The sequence below is a fragment of the Haliotis asinina genome, chromosome 12 (assembly GCF_037392515.1).
Source record: "Haliotis asinina isolate JCU_RB_2024 chromosome 12, JCU_Hal_asi_v2, whole genome shotgun sequence".
Taxonomy (NCBI): Eukaryota; Metazoa; Mollusca; class Gastropoda; order Lepetellida; family Haliotidae; genus Haliotis; species Haliotis asinina.
In genome coordinates this window covers 48,928,222-48,952,890 of record NC_090291.1, presented here as the reverse complement: position 1 = coordinate 48,952,890, position 24,669 = coordinate 48,928,222, and the positions used below count along the sequence as shown (strand labels likewise).

The 24,669-nt window shown below is 41.3% G+C and overlaps 1 protein-coding gene across 1 annotated transcript in view; it reads left to right on the top strand.

Annotated features, from left to right (window-relative positions):
• The window catches only part of LOC137258342 (protein-glutamine gamma-glutamyltransferase K-like), a 29,785-nt gene extending 7,233 nt beyond the window's left edge, over positions 1-22,552 (top strand). Inside the window, exons 2-15 of the mRNA XM_067795989.1 lie at positions 5,983-6,098; positions 6,915-7,097; positions 7,754-8,020; positions 9,641-9,759; positions 10,318-10,425; positions 11,155-11,332; positions 13,102-13,237; positions 14,137-14,240; positions 14,679-14,794; positions 16,060-16,186; positions 16,926-17,213; positions 17,614-17,774; positions 18,796-18,932; positions 19,506-22,552. Of these exons, the coding sequence (XP_067652090.1) occupies positions 5,983-6,098; positions 6,915-7,097; positions 7,754-8,020; positions 9,641-9,759; positions 10,318-10,425; positions 11,155-11,332; positions 13,102-13,237; positions 14,137-14,240; positions 14,679-14,794; positions 16,060-16,186; positions 16,926-17,213; positions 17,614-17,774; positions 18,796-18,932; positions 19,506-19,647 (2,182 nt within the window). The 3' untranslated portion in view covers positions 19,648-22,552. The remainder of the gene's footprint in view (positions 1-5,982; positions 6,099-6,914; positions 7,098-7,753; positions 8,021-9,640; positions 9,760-10,317; positions 10,426-11,154; positions 11,333-13,101; positions 13,238-14,136; positions 14,241-14,678; positions 14,795-16,059; positions 16,187-16,925; positions 17,214-17,613; positions 17,775-18,795; positions 18,933-19,505) is intronic.
• The last annotated feature ends 2,117 nt before the right edge of the window (positions 22,553-24,669 follow it).

Here is a 24,669-nt window from a genome sequence, read left to right as displayed (position 1 = left end):
GTCTATGTAAAACAACACTCTTCTTTCAAAGAATAACCGCCAATACGTTGATTGATTGATTGCTCATTATTGGCGAACTAAATAACTTTTTAAAAATAATGACGCAGATGAATTTCATATGACTTGTTTTTGTGGATATTGATGGATACATTCCTCGAAGAAGGTAATAGCCTGACATTGCTCCTATAACTTTAATTTTAATATGTGCATTTTTGTTTTTAATATGTAGTCGTAGCTTTCACCAGAATCATTGTTTTCGTCGTGAAGTGTAATGATGCAGACGACATACACTAGGGCGTGGGTGCGAATTATGATTCATATAGACAAACTATGAAATGTCGACATATAACATTGCTGTTATACTTTCGCAGATCGCTTCTTTTTATTAAGTTTCAAAATGCATACAAGTATGATTATAAAGTAATTAGGATTATGAGACCAAGTATAAAGACGTATACTGACAAGTGTCTACATACTTGTGAGTGTACGTTACAAACCAAGTAAATTTAGCAAGTGAAGATATTTATCGCGCAGTATTTTCACTTCGACCCCGACCTTGCTTGGGTTATGTTACGGGTTGTGTCATGCAAACTCTTTTTGGTAATGATTCAAATACATGTTTATGTAGTTTGGATTTTCTAACTTGATGAGAACAAACCATACATAATCTCATTAATTCAAATGGATTTGACTTTACGATTTTCAAAAATGCCGGCGCCCTGTCTTGGCATGAATGCTATTTAAGTTTGTTTTCACCGACTTACAAAAGGACAATTACTTTCTACTGGTAGTAAAATATGTATTTTATTGATGGACAATAGGATTTTGCATGACACTACTTATAACATAAGAATTTCACTCTTGGAAGTGAGGTGGTAAGGGGCGAACACATCCGATTTAGTATATACCACAGGCTTCCACAACGCTCACTTCACACACACTAACAACCAATTTAAGCACAAACTACGGAGTGTGGTGGAAATCTGTGCATAGTGACACCATCACCCGACCCCAAGGAACAATTGACGGCAACACAACAATTCGGCATGTCTTTGGTGACATCGAGAAATCAGCAAAATGACGTGCTTCCTACACATTTTCTATACATTTAACGGGAAATCGTTCCTTCTATGACGTCACTGTAGGGTTCTGGCGACAGAGTTATGTAACCTGTCTGCGGTTTCATTTGCGGGCGAGTGAGAAGCAGACGGCTTTTCAGCAACTTTTAAGCTTTTGGTATTAATTAACCATAATTTTTTTTTAAAAAAATGGTGTTTCGTTTTTGACAAACCAAATGTCTTTCATATGCAGTGATAGAAAGAGTACCAAAAAAATTAGTTTGGTGGTCCTTTAAAGGTCTCAACTACTGTAAGACCATTATTATCCTTAGCAGCCCACAGTCTAAAGTTTGAGGAAACTTGATTCGGTTTTGAAATGACGAGTTCAGCGTTCATGTCTGTAACCCTATCTCAAAATATTTACACGCTGTGAGCTGATGGACCGACGTTCGAATACCGAGGTTGCCGAGAAACTGTTTCTCCAAGCTTTATAACGAAGTACAGAGCCGTAAAAGGGAGCGTTTAGACATGTACAAGTCTTTAAGGCAACATATAAAATGAAACAAGTCGTGTCATCGCATCATTTTAATCTGTATGCATGTATCATAAACATTTGAAAAATAATTTCTACAAAATATGCACTGCTCCAGGATTAACTTCTTGTCTCTGAAATGAACATTTTCAACGAAAGTAAAATCAGTTATATTATCTTGTTAAAAGATTACCTACACGAGCTGAGAGGTCGCTGCCTAGTTGGGAAAATATTTACCACAATTAAATATATATGTCACGCTTTGTTTGATACATTAATGCACTGGTAGGTTTCGCCAAAGCCTAAACATGTCACACAGCCATTACTTCGGGTCTTCCTCCCACGAACAGCCATACCGCATATACCTGAAGCACTGTTTAAATTAGCGTTAATCCAATCTCGTACGTTGCCAATAGTCACCAGCAGCTTTTTTAATGATTGTACATTGGCTGCAAGTCTCAAAATAAAAGAATTTATCCTCCTCTATTTATTTCAAGAACATATAAGTGGATCTAACGTTACTCTCGGCCTTACGTCTTTAACAGTCGTGCAGTGAAGTGGCATATATTACCCTATGAATTCAATGATCAAGGGAAAGGTACAAAATACGAAGCAAAGTGAAACACGACAACATGGAAAGTTAAAGCCCTAATTTCTCAAGTGCACTATGGGCGGAAGTCCTTGTAAAGATATGCCTACCACTGCCTGAACACTGTAGCTGTTGTCAGCGACAGGAAGTGTTTAACAGGATGATGATTGAACCAGAATTTGACGTACGTTTGGTATTCGTGGGCAACACTTCTCATTAATTCATTTAGCCAATATGGTTGTTAGGGTGTTAGGATAATGTTTTATCGTGTGGATAGTGAGGCCTCATGTCGACACTATGATCTAATGCCGACGCTATGGTCTGTTGCCGACACGGTGGTCTCATGTCGACACCGAGGTCTCATGTCGACACCGTGGTGTCTTGTCAAGCTTGTGGTCTCATGACAACGCCGTGGTGTCCAGTCGATGCTGTGGTCTCATGACAACAAAGTGGTGTCCAGTCGATGCTGTGGTCTCATGACAACACCGTGGTGTCCAGTCGATGCTGTGGTCTCATGACAACACCATGGTGTCCAGTCGATGCTGTGGTCTCATGAAAACACCGTGGTGTCCAGTCGATGCTGTGGTCTCATGACAACACCGAAAAGAGATTAGGTCACTAAGGTTTGTTTGAACCCTTTTCTGATACTTTTGTTTTCGCGTCTTTGAGGGATACTATATATCCCCCGTAGTTGTACCTCGTTTCTCGTACACCTGTGCTCTCAGGCAGTGTCCTTCAGGGGATCGGTCCCTCCAATGACGACTGTTTTGTAATTACACACAGAAAAAAGAAGCGTCTCTAGCCTCTGACATTCCAACACCAAACGTCACACCACGCCTCTGTGTCCGCCTAAAGCAAAACAAACATGATAATAATATCAGTCCTTTGTTTATTTTGTTGAACACAAACACATTCTTCATTCATTACGTCACGGGCGCTGCAGTCTGACGCCCAGCAATCACTAGGCGGACCAGACACAGATAACCTGTTGGCCATACACACTGAACATGCTTCACTGTCGATCTCAAAGAAAAAGTTATAATTTTATATTTGAAAAAAAAGTTTTTTCATGTTGATGGCTACGACATACTTATTGATTGTTCTTCTTTTGTCTTTAACAAAACGTTAGTTCCGATGTCTCATGTTTGTCGTTTCTTTGAATGACGATACTGCACATGATGTGTGTATTATTATTTATCGTCTCAGGAAGAATGAATATGATTCCTATTTAGCTATTTTGTGTTAGGCTTGTTTAAATGTAGTTCAAAATTAAACGGTCAAATGTCACATGACCAACAAAAGGAGATTTTAACTAGCTGCTAGATGTCAGTTTTAAGTAATGTAAACATCAAAATAATTGTATTTTTCATTTGTCAGAATTAAAATGAAAATTTACCTGCAGAAACACACTCAGGTACTGTCGGAAATAAAAAAAACCCTGTATTTTGGCAGCTGCTCTGTATCCCTAAAATATACACAACTGTTGAAAACTATAGATCAGACAACAGTTTGTAAAAAGGTCGCCCAGCCAGGTATGACGATGGATCAGCTGGCATGGAATGCACGTGCTGCCTACGGGCACAAGGGTCCATCTCAATGATATTTTATGCCTTTCTGCGTGGTTGACGATGTCTGATTCATTTCCTAAAGGATTTTCGTGTCTCAGCTGATATCTCTATCCCCCAGCCGGACCCCACCCCCTGTTGGTGACACCCCGTCCTTGACACATCGTTTGAGACGACCCCTCCTACCTGTTTCCTTTTATATTGACAGTGAGACATCCTTAACAGTTTCAGTATTAAAGTTATTATTTTTTGCGCCAGATATAGTTTATAATGAATTAAGCTAAGTTTAGCTTTATAAAGAGCATTTAAAAAGTGTCATTTGCAATACATTATCAACGCAGACTAATTTACATAAAGTCATGATCTGTTCCAAATAAATCGCTTGGGACTTAGGAAAAAAACGCATTGCTCATTTCTACACTAATCTTTCCTCAGCAAAGTCCCTTTTCTACTTTCCTTATCTCCCTACTACTCTGACTGTGTTAGACTGAACTTTGTTGAACAGATATTTCACACTTTGACATATTAACTACTTAAATTGTAGATATAACAACAACCCGTATAGCGAATACGTTGATGATGAAATAGGGAACACTTACCGTCATAACCAGGTCAGGGCGTCCATCCCGCCAGACGAGGTCAATAAGACAACGTCTGTGGTCCCCGCATGTAGGGCATACGTACAGATGTCTTTGTAATATCACGCAGGTCAGATGGCTTTATTGCTTCATTGGATAATCGGATTACGCACACTCGTGGTAACGTGCAGTAGTGGGTATCATGGTCAAGGTATTATGAATCTATAGTGTTATCGTATTTCGCTCTCGTCGGCAAACCTGCGAAAGTTTAAACAATGACACAATATGGCATTTACATACCAGAGTGTATTGGTATGGGGCCAAGGGGTCAGGGATCGCACTGTATAGCATTGTTACTATAAATGCTAGCTGGATTGAATAGGACACAGAGCCTGAAGGTTGTAATATCTCTGTAACGCGCAATGTTGAAATAAGTGTATGAAACCTTTCAAGCATACCAATCATGTTAGTACACGCAAAGGTGGATAACTGATAGTTTCGACAAAATTACTTGTTTTTTCCAAACGCCAGTCACTCCCAGGTGAATGATATACTGTGTTTAATAATACATCCCTAAATTCGTGCACCTCACATTTGCCAAAACGTTGTATCCGAGTATCGGAGTTACATGGGCTACGACCATTGTAAGTCTGTATTAAGGTATAGGAGTTAGGACAGTCGTAGCGCTACGGCCATCGTAAGTCCATGTCAAAGTACAGGAGGTAATTAAGACAGTCTTAGCTCCATGTCAGATGATAGTAGTTAAGACAGTAAGACAAGCCCTTGTTATCCACGTAGGGAATATGGTTTACATTCATAAGAACTCTGTAGCATTTAACGATCATAAAATATTGCACTGGCAGTTAACACAATAGTGATATCAAGATTAACAAAAGCAGTGTACATTATTGACATACATACAAAACTTTTATAAGTTATCACCATGCACGTAAGAGCAGTGTACGAAGTAAAACAGGGAACATATGTGAGGAGTGAAAGGTCAAGACTTATTATGTAGTTTGACGCTGAAAGGTACAAATGATTTGGACGTTCTGTTTTGTAAAGAGGAATTTTGAAGCAGCGGCCGGAGGTAAGTAGTTCAAAATGAATATACAAAAAGTGGAACGTATCAACCAGAATTTCATTCAAATTCTGGAGGGCAATGCCGCTAATGTTACGAGCAAATTTTAATATTTAGTTGATGTGATGAAAAATGTGATGACTCTTTGGATAAAAAAAAAATGAAAAAATAGGCGCTAAACCATTGTAGTCTGTCAAAGTATAAGAGGTGAGACAGTCGTAAGGCGACGCGGGCTTGGCCTAGATTTTCGAAGCTCTCTTAACGCTAAGATAGTCGTAAGTTCATGTTAAAGTATGGCACAGTGTGTTGAATGGTGCGTCGGCGGGATGGAGCGTTGCTGATGGCTGGAGTAACTGGTTTGCTCCTTGCTGACGTGCCCCCGCGATGTAGCTGCAATGTGTCAACTGACACTTAAAACAACATTAACCCATTCACCCGTCATTTCAAGTCTTCTGTTATGAATCCAGAGTTCACGAATTCTGACTTCCTGTTTCCAGCGCTCGTTACTCTCTTACGCTATGGAACTACTGTTGCCACGTTGACATTGCATCTATAAATGATACATTTGCATTCTTATAGGACTCGCAGTCGGCGATGTCGCATGATGGGAGGGGATCAGGAGGGACGTCGACGATGCATGTTCAGCGATGAGGAGTTCAGGAAGAGGATTGCGGCCCTTAAAGTCCTTGCAGAAGGTAATTACGTCGGTCTGGACAAACGGATGAGGTGTCATTGATATCTTCTTATTGGTCAGAGTTGGGTTTTACAACGATCTTAGAAATATTCGTGCAATATTTCTGCCAGGAACTCCAGATATGATTTCATACATTGTACTCCGGTCTGGCTCCTTCTCGTTTTAAAGTGGTTTCTTTGTTTCTACCCGCAGTTATGTATTTTCAGCCACAAAACTGTAGTCTGCACCTAGTGATATCCACGTGGATCGTTTACTGTTCGTCAAACCTCGAGTGAATCTTTTACACTTGTTCTGTACCTGTCGTTTAGGATACATGTCATAGGGGCAATATATGTGTTATCACATGTGTATGTTCGCTATTTGATCTCGTATATTAACCTATTCTTGCATTACATAATTCTTCCAGTATTGTTCTGATGCATTAACGTATCTTGTCTTTGTTTCTCTCGTACCTTTTCGTTTATTTAGTGTCTAATGTAGTTGACTTGATGTTAATTGCTTTGATAAGTCTTGTAAGACGATGCTAATTTATTGTTTATGCAAGATCTTTGTCTGATATCAACACTCCGGCTGTCTCGAAAAATCTTAATGTCATGGTCACATGTTCTCGAATTAACATGGATTATCTGTTGTCCAAACATATAATAGAAAACTATAACCATTTGTAGAATCTTGTCCAACATCCTGGTCTGATATATCACCACTCCGGTTATCTCGAACTATCTAAATGCAATGGTGTTGCGTTCTCGAGTTAACGTGGATCATGCATATGTGTATTTTATAACTGGTTTACTACAACAGAGATTACTTGTTTCAGCCAAAGCCGTCAAGGTGTCGTCCGTCGATTTTTGTAAGGAGTCGAACAAGGAGAATCACCACACTGACGAGTTCGACAAGGATGAGCTGATCGTCCGACGGGGGCAGGCCTTTGACATGTCCATCACGTTCGACCGTGCCATCAACAAAGACTCTGACGTCATAGTTCTACAATTTACAACAGGTCATTGTGCACTAAAAATATATTCTTGGGGAGGCAGGGAATTGTGTGGATGCGTGCGTGCATGCACACGTATGTACATGGGCGGGCGCGTGGACGTGCGTGTGTGCATGCATGTGGTATGCGTTTGGGGGGCGTGGACACACAGTAACCACTAGGGTACATCACTGCTCTTATATAAGGTAACTATACTGGACAAAATAAGTTAGGGATATTGGTATTTTTATGATTGATATATTTTATCAGTGTGTCATTGGGTAGATTGATCATTATTCATAATTTCAATGTTTACATATATCCCTATCTATATTTGTCCAGCATATTTGTGGATTCTGTTTACTTGTAACTTATAGCGTGAAGTTTACATGAGATATATACGTGTATAAATGCTATAAATGCATGGTTTATATGTGTAGGCAAGCTTTGTATGCGACATTCACTGACCCCAAAATAAAGGAGAAAGAATGACACAACAAACGTTTTATGAATTATTTCTGCTTGCAAATTATATATATATACTGAACAGCAAAAGAAACGCAACTTTCGAAGAAATGAAATCTCATAAAAGTAAGCGTCCATGTGTAAGTCTTCCATTTTAAAACTTGACAGAGCTGCGTTTAATTTTCTGTTCCATGTATTAATTCAATGTTTTCTTACAGGTGCCCGTCCCCAGGAGAGTAAGGGTAGTCTACTCCGTCTTCCTCTCCTCTCTAAAACAAAACCTCTGAAGCGTGCTCGGGCCTGGAATGTGAATAAGGTCAACATCAGTGGAAGCAAGTTGACGGCAACTATAACGCCCTTCCACCGCGCCATCGTCGGCCGCTACAGCGTATACGTTGAAAGCAAGACGGAGAGCGACAAGAAGATAAACAGATACGAATTGGAGGATGAAGATATCTTCGTTCTCTTCAATGCTTGGTGTAAAGGTAGGATCATATAAACACTCTTTTGTTCAATCCTTTGTGCAAAGATGGAGACATACAGACACTGTTCTCTTCAGTGCTTGGTGTAAAGGTAGGATCATACAGACACAGCTCTTTTCAGTGCTAGGTGTAAAGGTAGGATCATACAAACACGGTTCTCTTCAGTGCTTGATGTAAAGGTAGGATCATACAAACACGGTTCTCTTTAGTGCTTGGTGTAACGGTAGGATCATACAAACACGGTTCTCTTCAGTGTTTGGTGTAAAAGTATGATCATACAGACATAGCTCTCTTCAGTGCTTGGTGTAAAGGTGGGCTCATATAGACACGGCTCTCTTCAGAAGTTGTACTCTGTCAGGATATATGCGCAGAATTGCTTGAAAACTATGAGCCATTGTATGACCATTTACAGACATTGTAACAGGCCAATCTGAACAATTGCTAGCTCGGGTGTTAAAAACCAAACACAACACTTGCCGTGAACAGTGATATTGTTCTTCCGCCCAGCAGTTTCCAGAAGTCAAATAAGCGAACGTAAAATCTTAATTCACGCGATCCATTGGCGATTGCCATGAAGGCATTTCGATATCTTAGCCTCAAGTTCATAATATATCACTGCCATTTATGTAGTACATTCATGTTTTTTTTTGTAATCGTTTGGACGTTTTTACACACACACACACACACGCACACGCACACACACACACACTGTGGGCACTTACACAAACAGTGACCCTTTGTTATCCGAAGTTTGACTGGAGACAGGACTCGCGCAGAGTTCAACAATTAGGTTGGATATGAAAAAAACACTTTTAAAAGAGGTAAGATGGTGCTAACATGATACCAAAGATTTTTATTAATATCAAGTTGTGTTATTTTATACATTTAGATCATATTTTTCTGAATTTGAAACAGTTCAAAGGAGTTTTTCGAAAACTCATAATTTCTTCAATTTCAAATCGTGAGAGCACGTTCAGGTTTCCTATATTATGTAGTGATAGTCACTGTTACGCAGCCAAACTATCAGAAATATTAATATTTGAGTCATGATAACGTCCGTGTTAATTAATAGAGCTGCGGTATGGCCTATGTTGTATATTTGGGCAGTGAAATGATCAGTGTTATTTATTTGGGATGTGGTATGGCTATATTGTAAGTTTAGGCTGTCGTATGACCAATATTGCATACTTGGGCTGGGATACCACCTGTATTGTATATTTAGGCTGCGACATGACCTGTATTCTATATTTGAGCTGCGATATGACCTCTGTTGAATATTTGTGATGAGCGATGAGCAATATTGTATATTTGGGCTTCGATATGATCTTTATAGCATATTTAGATTGTGGGGTGACGTATGTTGTATGCTTGGGCTGTAGTATGAGCTATATTGTATATTTGGCAATATGACCTTTTGTGTATTTTACATCTGTGGTATGACCTATGGTCTTTATATTAGAGATGAGATATAGATATAGATACATATATTGTATAATGGCCTCCAGTATGACCTATATTTTATATCTGGGCTGTGATATGGGGTGTATTGTATATGTAGACTGTGTTATGGCTAACACGTGGGTCATGTTTATGAGGTAACTGCCATTCTTTTATGTCCACCAGATGATACAGTGTACATGGCTGACAGCACTGACAGAGATGAGTATGTGCTGAGAGACACTGGCCGCATATGGGTTGGGAATGCCAGGTTCAATAGAGGCAGACCATGGAACTTCGGACAGGTCAGTGTAACGGTCAAAGAACACATGAGTGAATGTGGTTTCACTTTTCGTTGCTTTGATCCCAGATATGACGTTGACAACCAAGCAGTAAAGTTTTGTCGAAATTGAGATTCGAACCCAGAATGATTGGCTTCTGACATGGTCCAGAGACCATTAGACCAAAGTCCAGTTTATCAGTCTGACATAATGGCTCCTTGTCTATATTCTTATGTTTCCCAGCAACCAAGTCTTGTAGTGATCTAGAAACAGTCTTCTATTGCTCAACACTACAAGATGAGGTAGCCAAGTGGTTGATGCGTTCGCTGGTTACACTCGTCAGCCTTCGACTTCCTACTATGAGTGAGGCTCAGTGTTTATGTCATGTTTATGTTATGTTTATGTTTCGCCGAAAATGGCTGAAAGTTTGAAAAGCAGAGGACTCACAACAAAACTTGTGTTGTTCCAAGATATTTATGCATGTATTTATTTTTTATGACGTCACAGACATGGTTGGTGACATTACACAACTCATTCGAAGTCAAAGGTATTCATAGTTTGTGTTGGCTATCTCTTAATTAGTTCGATGACCCCTGCTTGGACGCTGCGCTCCTGCTGCTTGACAAAGCAGAACTCGGAGACACAGCAAGAGGAAGCCCAGTTTCCGTCATCCGGGCTATCGCGGCCATGGTAAGGTCATGTATTGTACAACACATTCGTGTATGAAGACCATCATTAGAGGTCTTCAGAACACGCGCCGGTCGTAAAGGGCGACCTATGTGAAAGGATTAGACAGACCATGACAGATATATATTTTCTGCAGTATCTTGGCTCCTTTTATGCTATGTCATAATTACTTTTATGAATCGTCTTATTTGTGAATATTATTTTCATTTAAAAGATTAGATGCTGGTCTATGATTAGATGGTGAGGCTGTTAACTTGCTTAGTCACTTGATTGTCTGGTCTAGGTTCGATGTTTACTTAGCTGGTATGGTCACAGTACTTTTGCTTGTAGTGACATTGGTTACTGCATACCACAGAATGCGATTTGCGTAGATCCTTAGTCATGATATCAATCACTGTATTGTCTGGTCCCTTCTCGATCATTTACGGACAGACATTTATATTCAGCAACATGCCACCGGCCTAGAATACAGTCATGATAATGTGTAACACATCAGCGCATTTACAGACCAACATACAGCTGAAAAATAAGATCAATGAGTCGTTGCTAAGCAACCAAAACATCCATTTTAAATGATTATGTGATGAATATTATGCCTAAGACATCGTCATCACTTATTGTGGGACATATATCAACTCAGTGATGAGTGATGCATGAACGCCGTGCTTGCAAAATCTGTGACGTTGCCAATTCATTTAGCATCATTTCAACGTCATCTGACATCATCTTTAGGCTAACAGCAACGACGACGACGGGGTTCTTGAGGGACGCTGGTCAGAGCCCTACCCTAAAGGTACAACTGTACCTTGGGCGTGGCCCGGAAGTGTCGGCATCTTGGACCAGTTCTACAAGACCGGAAAGCCGGTGAAATTTGGACAGTGTTGGGTGTTTTCTGGAGTGGTAACCACGTGTAAGTTGAGACTTATCTTATTGTATTTTGTATTAAACAGGTTATAGTTTTACTTATTTTATATATTCGCCTGAAGGCACAAGTGACTGTACACGGTGATTTTTGTGGTGTTTATATCAAGACCTGATATTCTGTATTCTTTGATTTGGTGATATTTAGCTTATGCTTCAAAACACAACACGTCGTTGACCGGCTTATAAGCCATGTGTAAACATACTTAAACCACATCACACAAAACACCCATCTGATAACTGGTGAACTCATTACATTGCAATGTTTTATTTTCTTCGAAATCATTTTTTAACAAAGCCACTACATCGCGCGTGCTGTGAATAAGAGAGTTTGGGCTTTTTGTACCGTTTCTAGCACTATTCCAGCAATATCACGAAACGCCATATTCCATGTGGAGATTCAAACTCGGCGACTCAAGGGAACGCTTTAACTACATGGCTACCTGGCCGACAGTCCCCAATATTCTTTATTGGATGTCAAGCGACATGTCCACGTCAATGTTAGAGGAGAGATACGGCGACTATTAACATACTTTTCACGTACATACATACAACGTATTACCCACTTATAAATATTAACATGAAAACATAAAGTTGATAAAGTTATAAACACTTGAATCGGAGGCATTGCATTCTGGCGTCTGGAACCGTTTCTCATATCTTGTAGCCGTAGACTGGAATCGTTTCTCCACCATTCGGCAAATCGAGTGGTAGCCACAGTCCGCTCTTGGCTCCGGCGAACTTTTTGAATCAGTAGATTCCTTCCAGAACGTCTGCAGCGTTTCGGTGTTCATTCCACTGAGGGGCTGCCGCTTCCGTATCCTTGGGCGCCATAGTTGGGCAAGGGGGTGTGTCGAATACTACTGTTGCATAACAGGTCTGCTTTCCCCACTAGCTTTCTTCTTGCATGGACAATTGTCCAGCAGTTTGTCGAGGAGTTCCTCCTGAACCTTGATCAGGAGGCATTCCTGGGATGTGTAGTCCATGTCTTTGTTTCAGCAGAGAACGCATGTCTTTCTTCCGATGCTGTAGTCGATGGCACCGCACTTGCAAGTCAAGTTGTCTGCTTCGAAGATGGTAGGGAATTCCGATATGACAGCGAGGTTGTGTCTGTCCTCGAGTTTGCTCGCTGCAGGTCGAAACTGGTTGGGCGGGTAGATGTAAACGAAATCGATCATTTTGCCGTCTTTCACAAACTCGCGAAAGCAATCAGAGTTCGAGAAATTGGCGAGGGATCTGGTGTGATTCCGATGTGGCCGAATCGTTATAGGATTGTTTCTGTCGGTCAGAAAGCAAGATGCTGGGTCACTTCTCCAGCGGGGTCTTGAGGACTTCTGCCATGTCAGAAGTTTTCTTTCTTTGTGGCTCGGGGTCTATGCTACCTTGGATTCTCGTATATCTCGTATATCTTGCAATATGTGGTATTTCCTCTTCGCTTCCCAAAGGGACAAATGACCCGATTGGATCTCGGCATATGCTTCGCGCGGTAGCTTGGCTCCTGTCATTTTCTCTATATCCATACACACGCAATATCTTTAATTAGAGTGCACTTCCACCAGCAGAACTTGTAGCGACACTCTTTGTCTTCCGGAACTAGATTTGCACAAAAAGCTGAGGTCGCCTCTTGGAGGCTCCTATGCCTGTTGCACCTCTGCGGTATCCTACCATACCATACGGTAGTGTATACTATCGCACGAAATGTACCCCTTCCGCATCTATTTGATTAAAACCATTGTCTCTCAATGCTCTGTTCTCCAGTGTTGCGAAGCCTGGGTATTCCTACACGATCTGTGACCAACTTCGAGTCTGCCCACGACACCGACAACAGCATGACCATTGACTCCCACTGGGACGAAGATGGCGAACCCGCAGACTGGATGGATGATTCCGTATGGTAGGTTGATTGACATTCTGCATGCATATGTATGAGTTGAAGGTCCTCGTAGGCTTCTGGGTGGTTTGTGGTTGAGGATTTGAAGTTTCATCTTTACACAAGATGATCTTGCAGAGTATGTATGTCCGATAAAAAATGTATGTCAAATGTAATATATTGGTCAAGTCAAATGTGCGTCAAGTGTGATGCGTGTCAAGTGTTATATGTGTCAAGTGTAATGTGTGTCAAGTGTTATATGTATGTCAAGTATTATATGTGGTCAAATGTAATATGTGAGGCAAGTGTACTGTATGTGTCAAGCGTAATGCGTGTCAAGTGTAATATGTGTGCCAAATGTCATTTGAGTGTTAAAAGTGATATGTGTGTCAAGTATTATATGAGTGTCAAGTGTAAAATGTTTGTCAAATATGATTTGTGTTAAGTGTGATATGTGTCTCAAGTGTGTGTCAAATGTGATATGAGTGTCAAATGTTGTATGTGTGTCAAGTGTAATGTATGCGTCAAGTGTAATATGTGTACCAAGTGTTATGCGTGTCAAATGTAATATGTGTGTGAAGTGTAATGTAAGTGACAGGGGTAATATGTATGTCAGTGTAATCTATGTGACAAGTCTAATATGTGTGTAATGAGTGTCGAGTGTAATACGTGTGTCAAGGTCTATATGTGTGTAGAGTAATATATAAGTGCCATATATGTGTCACAAACGAATTGCAGAAAAGGGCCACAGCAAATATATTCATTATTATATTTTTGAACATGCGGTTATACACGGGATATTGTACGGTGTCCATTAAATAACCATGCCGCTCCTTATCTATAGTTACCCTGTTGGATTTCACTAATTCCCACTGTTTATATGTACCATGCGAGCTGTATCAACGTTCTGGTACTGTTTTCAGGAACTTCCACGTGTGGAATGAGTCGTACCTGCGACGTCTTGATCTCCCCGCCGGATACGACGGCTGGCAGGCTCACGACTCTACCCCACAGGAACTCAGCGAAGGTACCACTTAGATGTTGAACTATGCATACATGTCCCTTGCTGATGACGTGAAGACAATCTCTAAGCTGACGCATTAGAAAAATAATGCCAAAACAAACATTTCAAAATTATCTCAGAAAGTACAAATTTAGTGAAACCACGGGCCTTCCTATGATTGTAAGCATGTCTCTCTCTCTGTCGTTCTCTCTCTCTCTCTGTCTCTCTCTCTCTCTGTCTCTCTCTCTCACACACACACACACACACACACACACACACACACACACACCGGCTATGTATGCACGGTCCCCAGAGAGCTGATATTATTATAAAATGTAAAGTAACAAATATTGTGTTGTTGTTCTGGACATCTACACGGGTCCATGAATACTGTTGACACATTGTCTTTTGTCGCCCATCTGTCGTGTGTAAAAACCGGAAATGCTTCTTTGCCTTTGCCAGGCGTGATGCGTTGTGGTCCAGCGTCTCTCAAGGCCATCAAGGAAGGTCATGTGTACCTGAGCTACGACACTGGCTTCATCTTCAGCGAAGTGAACGGCGACAAGGTCCACTGGAAGGTAGGTTCAACATGGTCAGAGAGAGAGAGAGAGAGAGAGACAGAGAGAGAGAGAGAGAGGTTTCATGTGCCACCTGTAATCCAATCCAACAGTACCCCATGAGGTATGATCTTAATCTTGAAGGTATGAAGCACATGGTGATTGACGTTTTCCACTTTTGTGCTGACGCATACTACTGACAATCCCACAACATTACGGAAACGAGCCCTGTCTATAGTCATTCTCTCCACAGAGGTTACTCAGATCATATCTTTTCACGTGACCTCTCATTCTCTTCCCACAGTGGTTACTTGCCACATCTTCCTACATAACCTCTGTTCTAATACGACCATTTCATGGTGCGAGTGTTTAAGACTCGTAACTTGAGGCAATCACATTTAGTAGTGCAATCAGCGACCTTGTTTCAAAATGAACGTTCGAAATATCTCGGTAATTTCCGGAGGCATCGTGAAAACTAGAACCTCTTCCCGAGCGCGGTACTGAAATGTTTCTTCTAGACAGAAATCAGTCATGTCATTTTTGTTTCTCCAAATTGCTTGCATTTGACAAGTTGAATCTTAGTCGATGTAACACGTGTTCCGATTGGACAGAAAAAAGGGAAATAAATCTGCTGCCATTTTTGCCGCTAGGGGATTTTATGACAACCACGAAATATGGTTGTATTAGAACAGAGGTTCGTAGGAAGATGTGACAAGTAACCTCTGTGGGAAGAGAATGGTGGCCTGTGTAACGCGGCTCTTTTGTGGTGCGAGTGTCCTGGATCAGTGGATTGGTTGCAGTCAGATTTAGTTGTGCATTAGGTATAATTGGAAAAACTAGAACCTCTTCATCTGCGCGATGCGTAAAGCAAACTCAGTTATGTAATGGCGGATGAATGGCGTCTCCCTCGATGACAACAGAAAAGCTAGCCACGAAATGTCTAGGTTGTCACATCAACATAGGTCCCAGACAGAGGAAGGATATTTCTGACCCCACATTTGCTTGTGTTACTCAGCTAGCTCCATGGTTGAACACGGGTTCTGACTGGACAGAAAGAAGAGAGACAAATCGCGTTGCGATTCTTTGCCGATAGAGGATTTTACGAGAATCGGGAAAAATGGCCGTATTAGAACCGAGGCTACGTGGGAAGACATATGCAATGTCTGTGACAGTTTCATCATGTCCAAATGTGTTCTCTCATGATCGACTGTATTACGTGAAGTAAGGTTTTAGATATCAGATATCAGTCAGAAGCCAGTCGGGTAGCACCAGCCACTGTGTTGCAGGTGGATGAGGATGGCGCTATGGAGGTAGTCCGTATCAACAGCCACGCCGTCGGGAAGTGCATCAGCACCAAAGCCAAGAACTCCGCATTACGGGAGGATGTGACCCACCTCTACAAGTACCCCGAAGGTAGGAGTCAGTTAACGTTGTTGTACACCTCATCAGTTACACCTCCCCATTACGGGAGGATGTGACCCACCTCTACAAGTACCCCGAAGGTAGGAGTCAGTTAACGTTGTTGTACACCTCATCAGTTACACCTCCCCATTACGGGAGGATGTGACCCACCTCTACAAGTACCCCGAAGGTAGGAGTCAGTTAACGTTGTTGTACACCTCATCAGTTACACCTCCCCATTACGGGAGGATGTGACCCACCTCTGCAAGTACCCCGAAGGTAGGAGTCAGTTAACGTTGTTGTACACCTCATCAGTTACACCTCCCCATTACGGGAGGATGTGACCCACCTCTGCAAGTACCCCGAAGGTAGGAGTCAGTTAACGTTGTTGTACACCTCATCAGTTACACCTCCCCATTACGGGAGGATGTGACCCACCTCTACAAGTACCCCGAAGGTAGGAGTCAGTTAACGTTGTTGTACACTTCATCAGTTACACCTCCCTATTACGGGAGGATGTGACCCCCCTCTACAAGTACCCCGAAGGTAGGAGTCAGTTAACGTTGTTGTACACCTCATCAGTTACACCTCCCCATTTACTCAGGACTAACAGTATCACAACTTGTTACTGCGCAGTTCCCTTGTCCAACACGATGGCAGAACTGTTCACGACCAGTATCTCACAAAGGTGCCTCAAATGAACATGTGTTTATTTATTTAATTTAATCAATTAATTCATCCATTACGACAGGTTCGGCCAAGGAGAGGGAAGTTGTCAAGTTTGTCAACCAATTCAGTTCTCGGGAAGATGAAAATATTTACGGCAAGAACTTGGACACTGATGTCGACTTTACGCTCGATGTACCTGACAGTTCGAGCGTGTCAGAAGACTTTGTGGTTACTATGGTTATCAAGAACAAATCCAGCCAGGCGCGAACTATCCGTGGACGCATATCCGTGATGACGTCATACTACACAGGCAATCCCGCCAAAAGGCTGAAAACAGAGGAGACCGACGTGAAAATCCAAGCCAAGCAACGTGAGTAAACAAACTGGGAGTGAGTGAGTTTGTTTCGGGTGTTGACGTGGTGAAGGTCTTGAGCAGACGTCACACTTGTAAAGCTGCTAACGTAGTTACTGTGGTGACCAATAAGGGTAACTGGGGACAATGTAACAATCTAATGGTTACACAACACTAAATGCTTTATAGTTTTCTATAGTAACGTTGTTTGTTTATGACATCATTCATATAAACAGTCTGGCCTTTAAACTGTAATAGAAACACATACTTCCGGTTAACTTGGCCTGCCCATTTACCGAACACCGGAAGCTGAATACATCAACCCCAGTTCCGCACCAAATGTGGCCATACTTATCTGACCCGGAATAGTGTGATCATGTTTGCCTTGTGTTGATTCTTGTTGAATTGTCTTTCTCAGAGGAGAAGATCAAAGTGAAGATCAGCCGCCAACTGTTCCAGAACAAGCTGAACCCGGAGGCGGCCTTCCAGGCGTGCGCCAACTACCGCATCCTGGAGACTAAACAGTTGTGGGCCGACACAGAGTCATTCTGTCTTCTTATACCACCACTTACCATCTCAGTAAGTGGCATTACAGACATAGCGTTGCTCTTTTTCAGTGAACTAATTGACTTGCCTTTGCTTGTGTTTAGGTACGGTACAACTATGAGTGAGTGAGTTTAGTGTTATGCCACACTCACCAATATTCCATCTATAGGGCAGTGGTCTGTAAATAATCGAGTCTGGACCTGACAATCCAGTGATCAACAGCATGAACATCCATCTGCGCAACTGGGAACCGATGGTCAACCCATTAGTCGTCTTTTACGACAAACATGGGTTACTGAAGGCCAATGTTCTAACCTGGACCTTCACGGGTCGGGTGCAACTATGGGACCAGGTACACTCATCCTTTTCTGATCACAGTGTACCAGCATTCGTATTCACCGTGATTCATTAACCTTTGGTCGTAATTCAGGTGGAATGGTGCAATCGACTCAAGGGTTTTGTTGCTTTTACCACTACCGAAAGGTTATTCCACAGCATACACACAAAGACAGAATAACATTACTATTCTATGCGGTAGGATTTAACAAGTAATGTTTTTGTCAACTCAGCAAGATCGTTAGGCAACAAAATGACATTTAACACACATTGAGATTTTATATATGTGATACAACAAAAGGCTGTTTAAAAATTACATTGAGCAGAGTTTTTGTGTGTAAAACATACCGCTAGTCCAACAATTAACTTTTGAACTTGATCAAAAGGAAACGTGACCTGTGTTGGGTTACGTGCAGTTCCTAAAATTACAAATATGCATGTTTTAATGTTAAACTCACTTTTAATATGTACCACGTGTCAGAAGTTAGGGAATTTCCAGTTCTAAGGGCTATAGTAAACCAATAGATAACTTGTCGTATGAAAGAATCAGGTGTTTCTTAACTTCTTTTGATTAGTATATATTTCAAATGACCCCTGAGAATGTATTTTCTTCATTATACCATAGTTAGACCAAAATATTACATAAATGTTTAAGGGTTTTAAATATTCCATTTGTTAGACTCACTAACAGCCCACAATTTGTATTCGTCTTCTATAGGTGCCTGATAAAATCCATCCTAAGGAGAGATATGTTGGAAAAGTGACCTTCAAGAATCCTTTGGACTTCAAAATCACCGGAGCGTCGATTCAGGTTGAGGGAGGGTCAGCGGTCAAGGCCCAGCAGTTAGAACACAAGTAAGCGTGTACATATACCCATAAAAAGTAGGGGGTATCGGATTGATAGAATGCAAATGACGAAGCCAAGGAGGATGCAGATGATGACGAGAAATAAACGGGAAATGTGACAATTTAGTCTCCTATGCATTGGCTATTGGTATGTTTGCAAAATGGAATATCCCCTACTTTTTAATGGTAGATCTATTTTGAAACATGCCATCCGACGTTTGGAATACACGCTAAACATGTTACAGAATAGGGTACATATACCCTCCTCCAAGTGTGCCGGAACATCAAATCTCTGACCACAGCTCCTTACCCACTGCTTATTATTTATGGCTAGAGGTCGTGATGATGATTGTTTGTTTGCGTGTACGTGTGTGTGTGTGTGTGTGTGTGTGTGCGTGTGTGCGTGTGTGCGTGTGTGCGTGTGTGCGTGTGCGTATTGGGTTCAACACATACTGGTTACCTTCGCGAAGGCTGCACAGCTGTGTAATTATCATTCAGTTATCTATATTTTGTTATTCTGTGTACGGACACACCATAATTATTATGAAACAGTCCGTAATGTCTTTTCGTACTGCCTTTCAGAAAAGCCATTGGACCAAACGAAACCATAAGCGTGGAGTTTGAGATCACACCCCGTCGTCGCGGCCTTCGGGAGGTAGAGGCATCCTTCTCTTCGGACCAACTTTCTGGCGTTGATGGATCATTGGAGTTCAGAGTTGTGTAACTTTTCCCATTAGGTCAAGGTCACTCATCCTAGGTCACCATGGTTTACGTAGGGTTATTTGTTCGTCGGAAGCGTCACATCAAAACATACGCACGCAGAGAGATTTTTTTAACCACGGGCAGTACAGGTTGTATTACAATCGGGCAAATTTACGGAATAGCTAATCCCTGGTACAGATTTTGATTCGTGGTAACGTTTTCTGGCATGCAAAGTTCAGAACAGCAATTACGTTATAAGTCGTTCACTGGTCACGAGGGAAACATCAACCCAAGGGTCCAGAGGGACCAGTGAACAACGTATTTATCTTATCGAACACCTCAGTGTCTATTTTGAACTGTTTGAGGCACGGATTTACAGACAAGAAAAACAGATTTAGAGTTATCTCCCTTTCATCGGTTTGCATTCGCAAAACATCATTAATTTCCATACGTGATTCAATGTTATTCAAAATAAAGAATTAATACCACGAAGTACCAACTGAGGTCGGCATTACAAGCGGAGTACACAAATGTTACTCACTTGTAAGCATGGTACATTGAAAATAATAGAAGAGCACTACGTCAGTCAGAAAACAACATTTATGTGTGAGGTAAGATACATCTTAATGTTTCTACTCTGATAGTGAACTAGAGGAAGTCATTGAACGATACCGAAAGGCGAGAAGACCAACTGTAACACGTGACATACATACTCCTCATAAGGATCACTACCGATCACCAAAACCATCATAGAAATAAGCATCTAGAATGGACAGCCAATGTCTGGTACAATAAATACACAATGCCCACCACCAATGAAATACGGAAAGTGTTCCAGTATCAATTGTAATTAGATGCCTTTGTATCATATCGTATGGAAAGAAAGTTCAAATCTTTCTTGTGCCATGCGCTTGTAATGCTGAGTCCTTTAAGGGGCATTGTCGTTAATGTGCTAATGACATTTTTAATATTCCATAAGTCATACCGACTCAGCCGACGAACAAATGATTGTATTTTGACGTATAGCTATATTTTCACTCCATATTCCATGTGTTGTCATTAGTCTAACTGTAGTCACATTCAAATAGCAACTCGCTTCATGACACCTCCCCCATGACGCAACAGTTAACACGGAAGTGACTGGTTCCCAGGTTGATGCGCTGATCAACAGTAGAACCAGTTTAGGAAACTTCCTTCTCTTGCTAAGCATAAATCTGAATCAAAACGTACTGGAGAAATCAGCCTGTGTTATTGTCATCAAGATACTGAAATCCGAAAGTTTTGTGTTTTGTTTATCTGCGTTGTTTATCATTGGTGTTTTCTCGTGTCTTTCCGTTATAGGCAGCTTAGTCATTCGTGACTTAACGCGTCTTTGTATCAGGTCATGTATCCATTCGTATGTGTTAAAATTAGCTTCATTTTCTGTCTCTATGCACGTGCATTAATATCGTTCCTCTCGTTTCAAAAGACACGAAGGGACGCGAAAGGCGATTAACGTTGCCTTTTCCATACATAACGGAAAGTTGCGAATGGTAACGAATGGCTCACATTCGTAAATACTCGTGTCATTCCGGCAAGCCGGATTGTCGTTACGGAAAGAGACGAGTAGCTACGAATGGAATGGCTCAGTGGCATACCAACGATTTTATTTAGCATAATCGTGATTATGATCTCGGCATTATTCAAGTTCATAAGTCATACCGGAAGTGTTAATTACGTGCACTGAGCAGCTGAGGGAAGAAACGTTTGGTAACCTATTACATTTACTTCCGTGTGTGTTGTGTCCAATTATACATCGATTTCAGCCTGGAGTCTGTGCAGCATTATATAGAAACCCTACATTTTCATGAGTTTGTGTGTGTTTGAGGACCCCATTCCAGCTCATACAAGGGCAGGAAACTACCCTCGTGCCACATACGACAGGAACATTCATTCCGATTTCATTTTATTTCATTACATTTTTACATATATTGAAATATTTTTAGATGTCTGAGAATTAAAATTACATTATATCATAGATGATAAACTTAAACTTCACTTTCGGGAAATATACATCTGTAAAGAAATTCGAAAAGACTCATAGGCTATAGCAGTAAAACATGTGGGCGTATAAGACACTACAGATGTTATGTAATACTGATAATAGCATAATAAATACCATTATAATTCTGTAAAACTGTTGTAAAATGAAATATAAAAAACACCTATAAACTGATAGAAGTCCTGTTGCCTTTACAGTAAAGTGATGGAAGCTCTAGCAACCATGGCAGCTATTCACGTGAATGTAATGTGTCTTTAAAAGACTGCATGTATTGATGTGTGATTGATAGAATACGTCTTGATAGCGTTTTTGTGCATGAACAGAAACAATATGTCTAGGTCGTATCATTTACTGCCAGTGCACATATCTACCAACGTGAGCTTACTTAACTCACCCGGGGACATTAATACTTCACGTCCGTGAAACGCGTGTGAAACGCACGCGAAGTAATAACGATGCGTGCCGTACGGGAATTGTATTTTGTAGTTGTTGCTGATGAAGTTAGTGCTTTTCTCACACTGAAACACGATGAATACTCAATTTAAAACACAAAACCACGCGCAGCATGTACACAATATGTTTGATTTGTATTCCTGGGCAATTTACTGATCATACAGCCGAGTTTAGATTTATTTTTACACTGTTATTGCTTTTAAAGTTCAAGCAACAAAACGATTGATTGAAAATAAATAATCGCAAAGGCCGTTTGTGTGTAATGAGTGTTCCTTTTCATGATCCCAATGTTTACTTTTTGTGTATTCATATAGTAATGATGTTAGACTGATAGACAGCCAACGTAGATCTGCTCAATTTACTGCCATGTTAACGTGCTTGTTTTTAAAGAATGTATGTTTACTGTTTCTGGAATAAAAACGTTGAGATTTTTGTTTCTTTTTATGCCTGAAAAATAGATACAACCTGAAAGAAAGGTATGAAGAATCTTTTTTCAGATTAAAAGAATGTGACATACTGAGAGACAAAAATAACGGATCGCATGATAGCACAAGTGTTCTTCCAGGTTTCTACACAAGTTGTACGATACAAAGCTTGTGAAGAGACCTTGGAAAAATAAAGGAAAACTTGTGCTTTCGTATGATCCATTATTTTTTCCCTCGGTCTATTTATGTAGTCTTATCTTCAAGTCAGTTCAAATAACCAACGCCGATTGCGGAGAGGAGAGGGGTGGATGAACTCAAGTGAGCTCATGTCTTCGGATCCTGCTTCAAAGTGAACACGTGTAGCACGTGTGGTGTCACCTTTGGCAAGTAACGCCAATGAAACATGCCTCTGTTCACGGTTGGTTGTTCTTTAACACCGTACAAAGCAATATTCCAGCTATATGTCTAGGCCAAACATTCCAGTGATCAACAGCATGAGCATCGATGCATGTAACTGGGATACGATGAGCCAAGTCAGCGAGTCTGACACCAAGATCCCGTTATCCTTTTACAACAAGCATAGGGTGTTGAAGATCGTATCTCGGAGTCACCTTTTTCAGCAAGAGTTTAGGGTTCGAACCCAAATGACATTTTGGTGCATTCGTTGTATCCTTCTCCTTCTTTTCCCTCCATTACACATCGTGTAGCTCTGCAGTAGGAATTCCTGATCTTGATGCATGGAGTTTCATAAACGGGTAGACATTTCTGAAAGCGTGCAACATGTTTAACAAGAGAAGAATTCCACTTGATTTGAGTTGAGTAACAGCAGAAATTCCTAGCTGATCTAGGAATTTCTACTGAGAGTCGTTTTACAAAGCAATCTAAGCGCTGAGATGATTGTAGGTCCCGTACCGTGACTTAGAAGCAGGGTTTACGACAGTCGGAGTGCTAAGAGATCGCACCCTCCATACTTCAACATAGAGTTAGGACATTCGTAGCGCTTACAGTCCGTTTGAGCCATGAATTGCAAATTTTATCATTGTACAAAATTGGCACATAAATGTAAATAGTACACATGTTTATCATTTACTAATACCCAACCGCTTTCTGATATTTGAACATTTTCCGGACTCCACCAAAAGGTGTTTAAGAAACTATCATTACTGAAAAGGCCAAAGTTGTTGTCTGTCGCGGCGTGGTGAAACCTCAGAAACGGAACAGTCAGTCATGGCAGGGGACATCTCAAAATCCATTCCTGGAGACCCTTCGGTTCCTCGTCTGTCGTAGTTTCTTAAACAACCTTTGTGGTGGAGTCAGAAAAATGCTCAAGTGTAAGAAAGCTGTTGGGCATTAATAAATAATAAATATGTGTACTATTTACATTTAGGTGGCAGTTTTGTACAATGATAAAATTTGCAATTCATCGGCCCGTTTCTGACTGCACGCGTTCGCAGCTCCTATACCGTAACATAGACTTCCGACAGTCGCGGGGCTTAGGCAATCGCTCCCATACTTTAACATGACTTACGACTATGGTAGTTCGTAGTTAGACGTTCGCAGCTCCCATACTTTAACATAGACTTCCGACAGTCGTGGGGCTTAGGCGATCGCTCCCATACTTTAACATAGACTTCCGACAGTCGTGGGGCTTAGGCGATCGCTCCCATACTTTAACATAGACTTCCGACAGTCGTGGGGCTTAGACGATCGCTCCCATACTTTAACATAGACTTCCGACAGTCGTGGGGCTTAGGCGATCGCTCCCATACTTTAACATAGACTTCCGACAGTCGTGGGGCTCAGACGATCGCTCCCATACTTTAACATAGACTTCCGACAGTCGTGGGGCTTAGGTGATCGCTCCCATACTTTAACATAGACTTCCGACAGTCGTTGGGCTTAGGCGATCGCTCCCATACTTTAACATAGACTTCCGACAGTCGTGGGGCTCAGACGATCGCTCCCATACTTTAACATAGACTTCCGACAGTCGTGGGGCTTAGGTGATCGCTCCCATACTTTAACATAGACTTCCGACAGTCGTGGGGCTTAGGTGATCGCTCCCATACTTTAACATAGACTTCCGACAGTCGTGGGGCTTAGGTGATCGCTCCCATACTTTAAC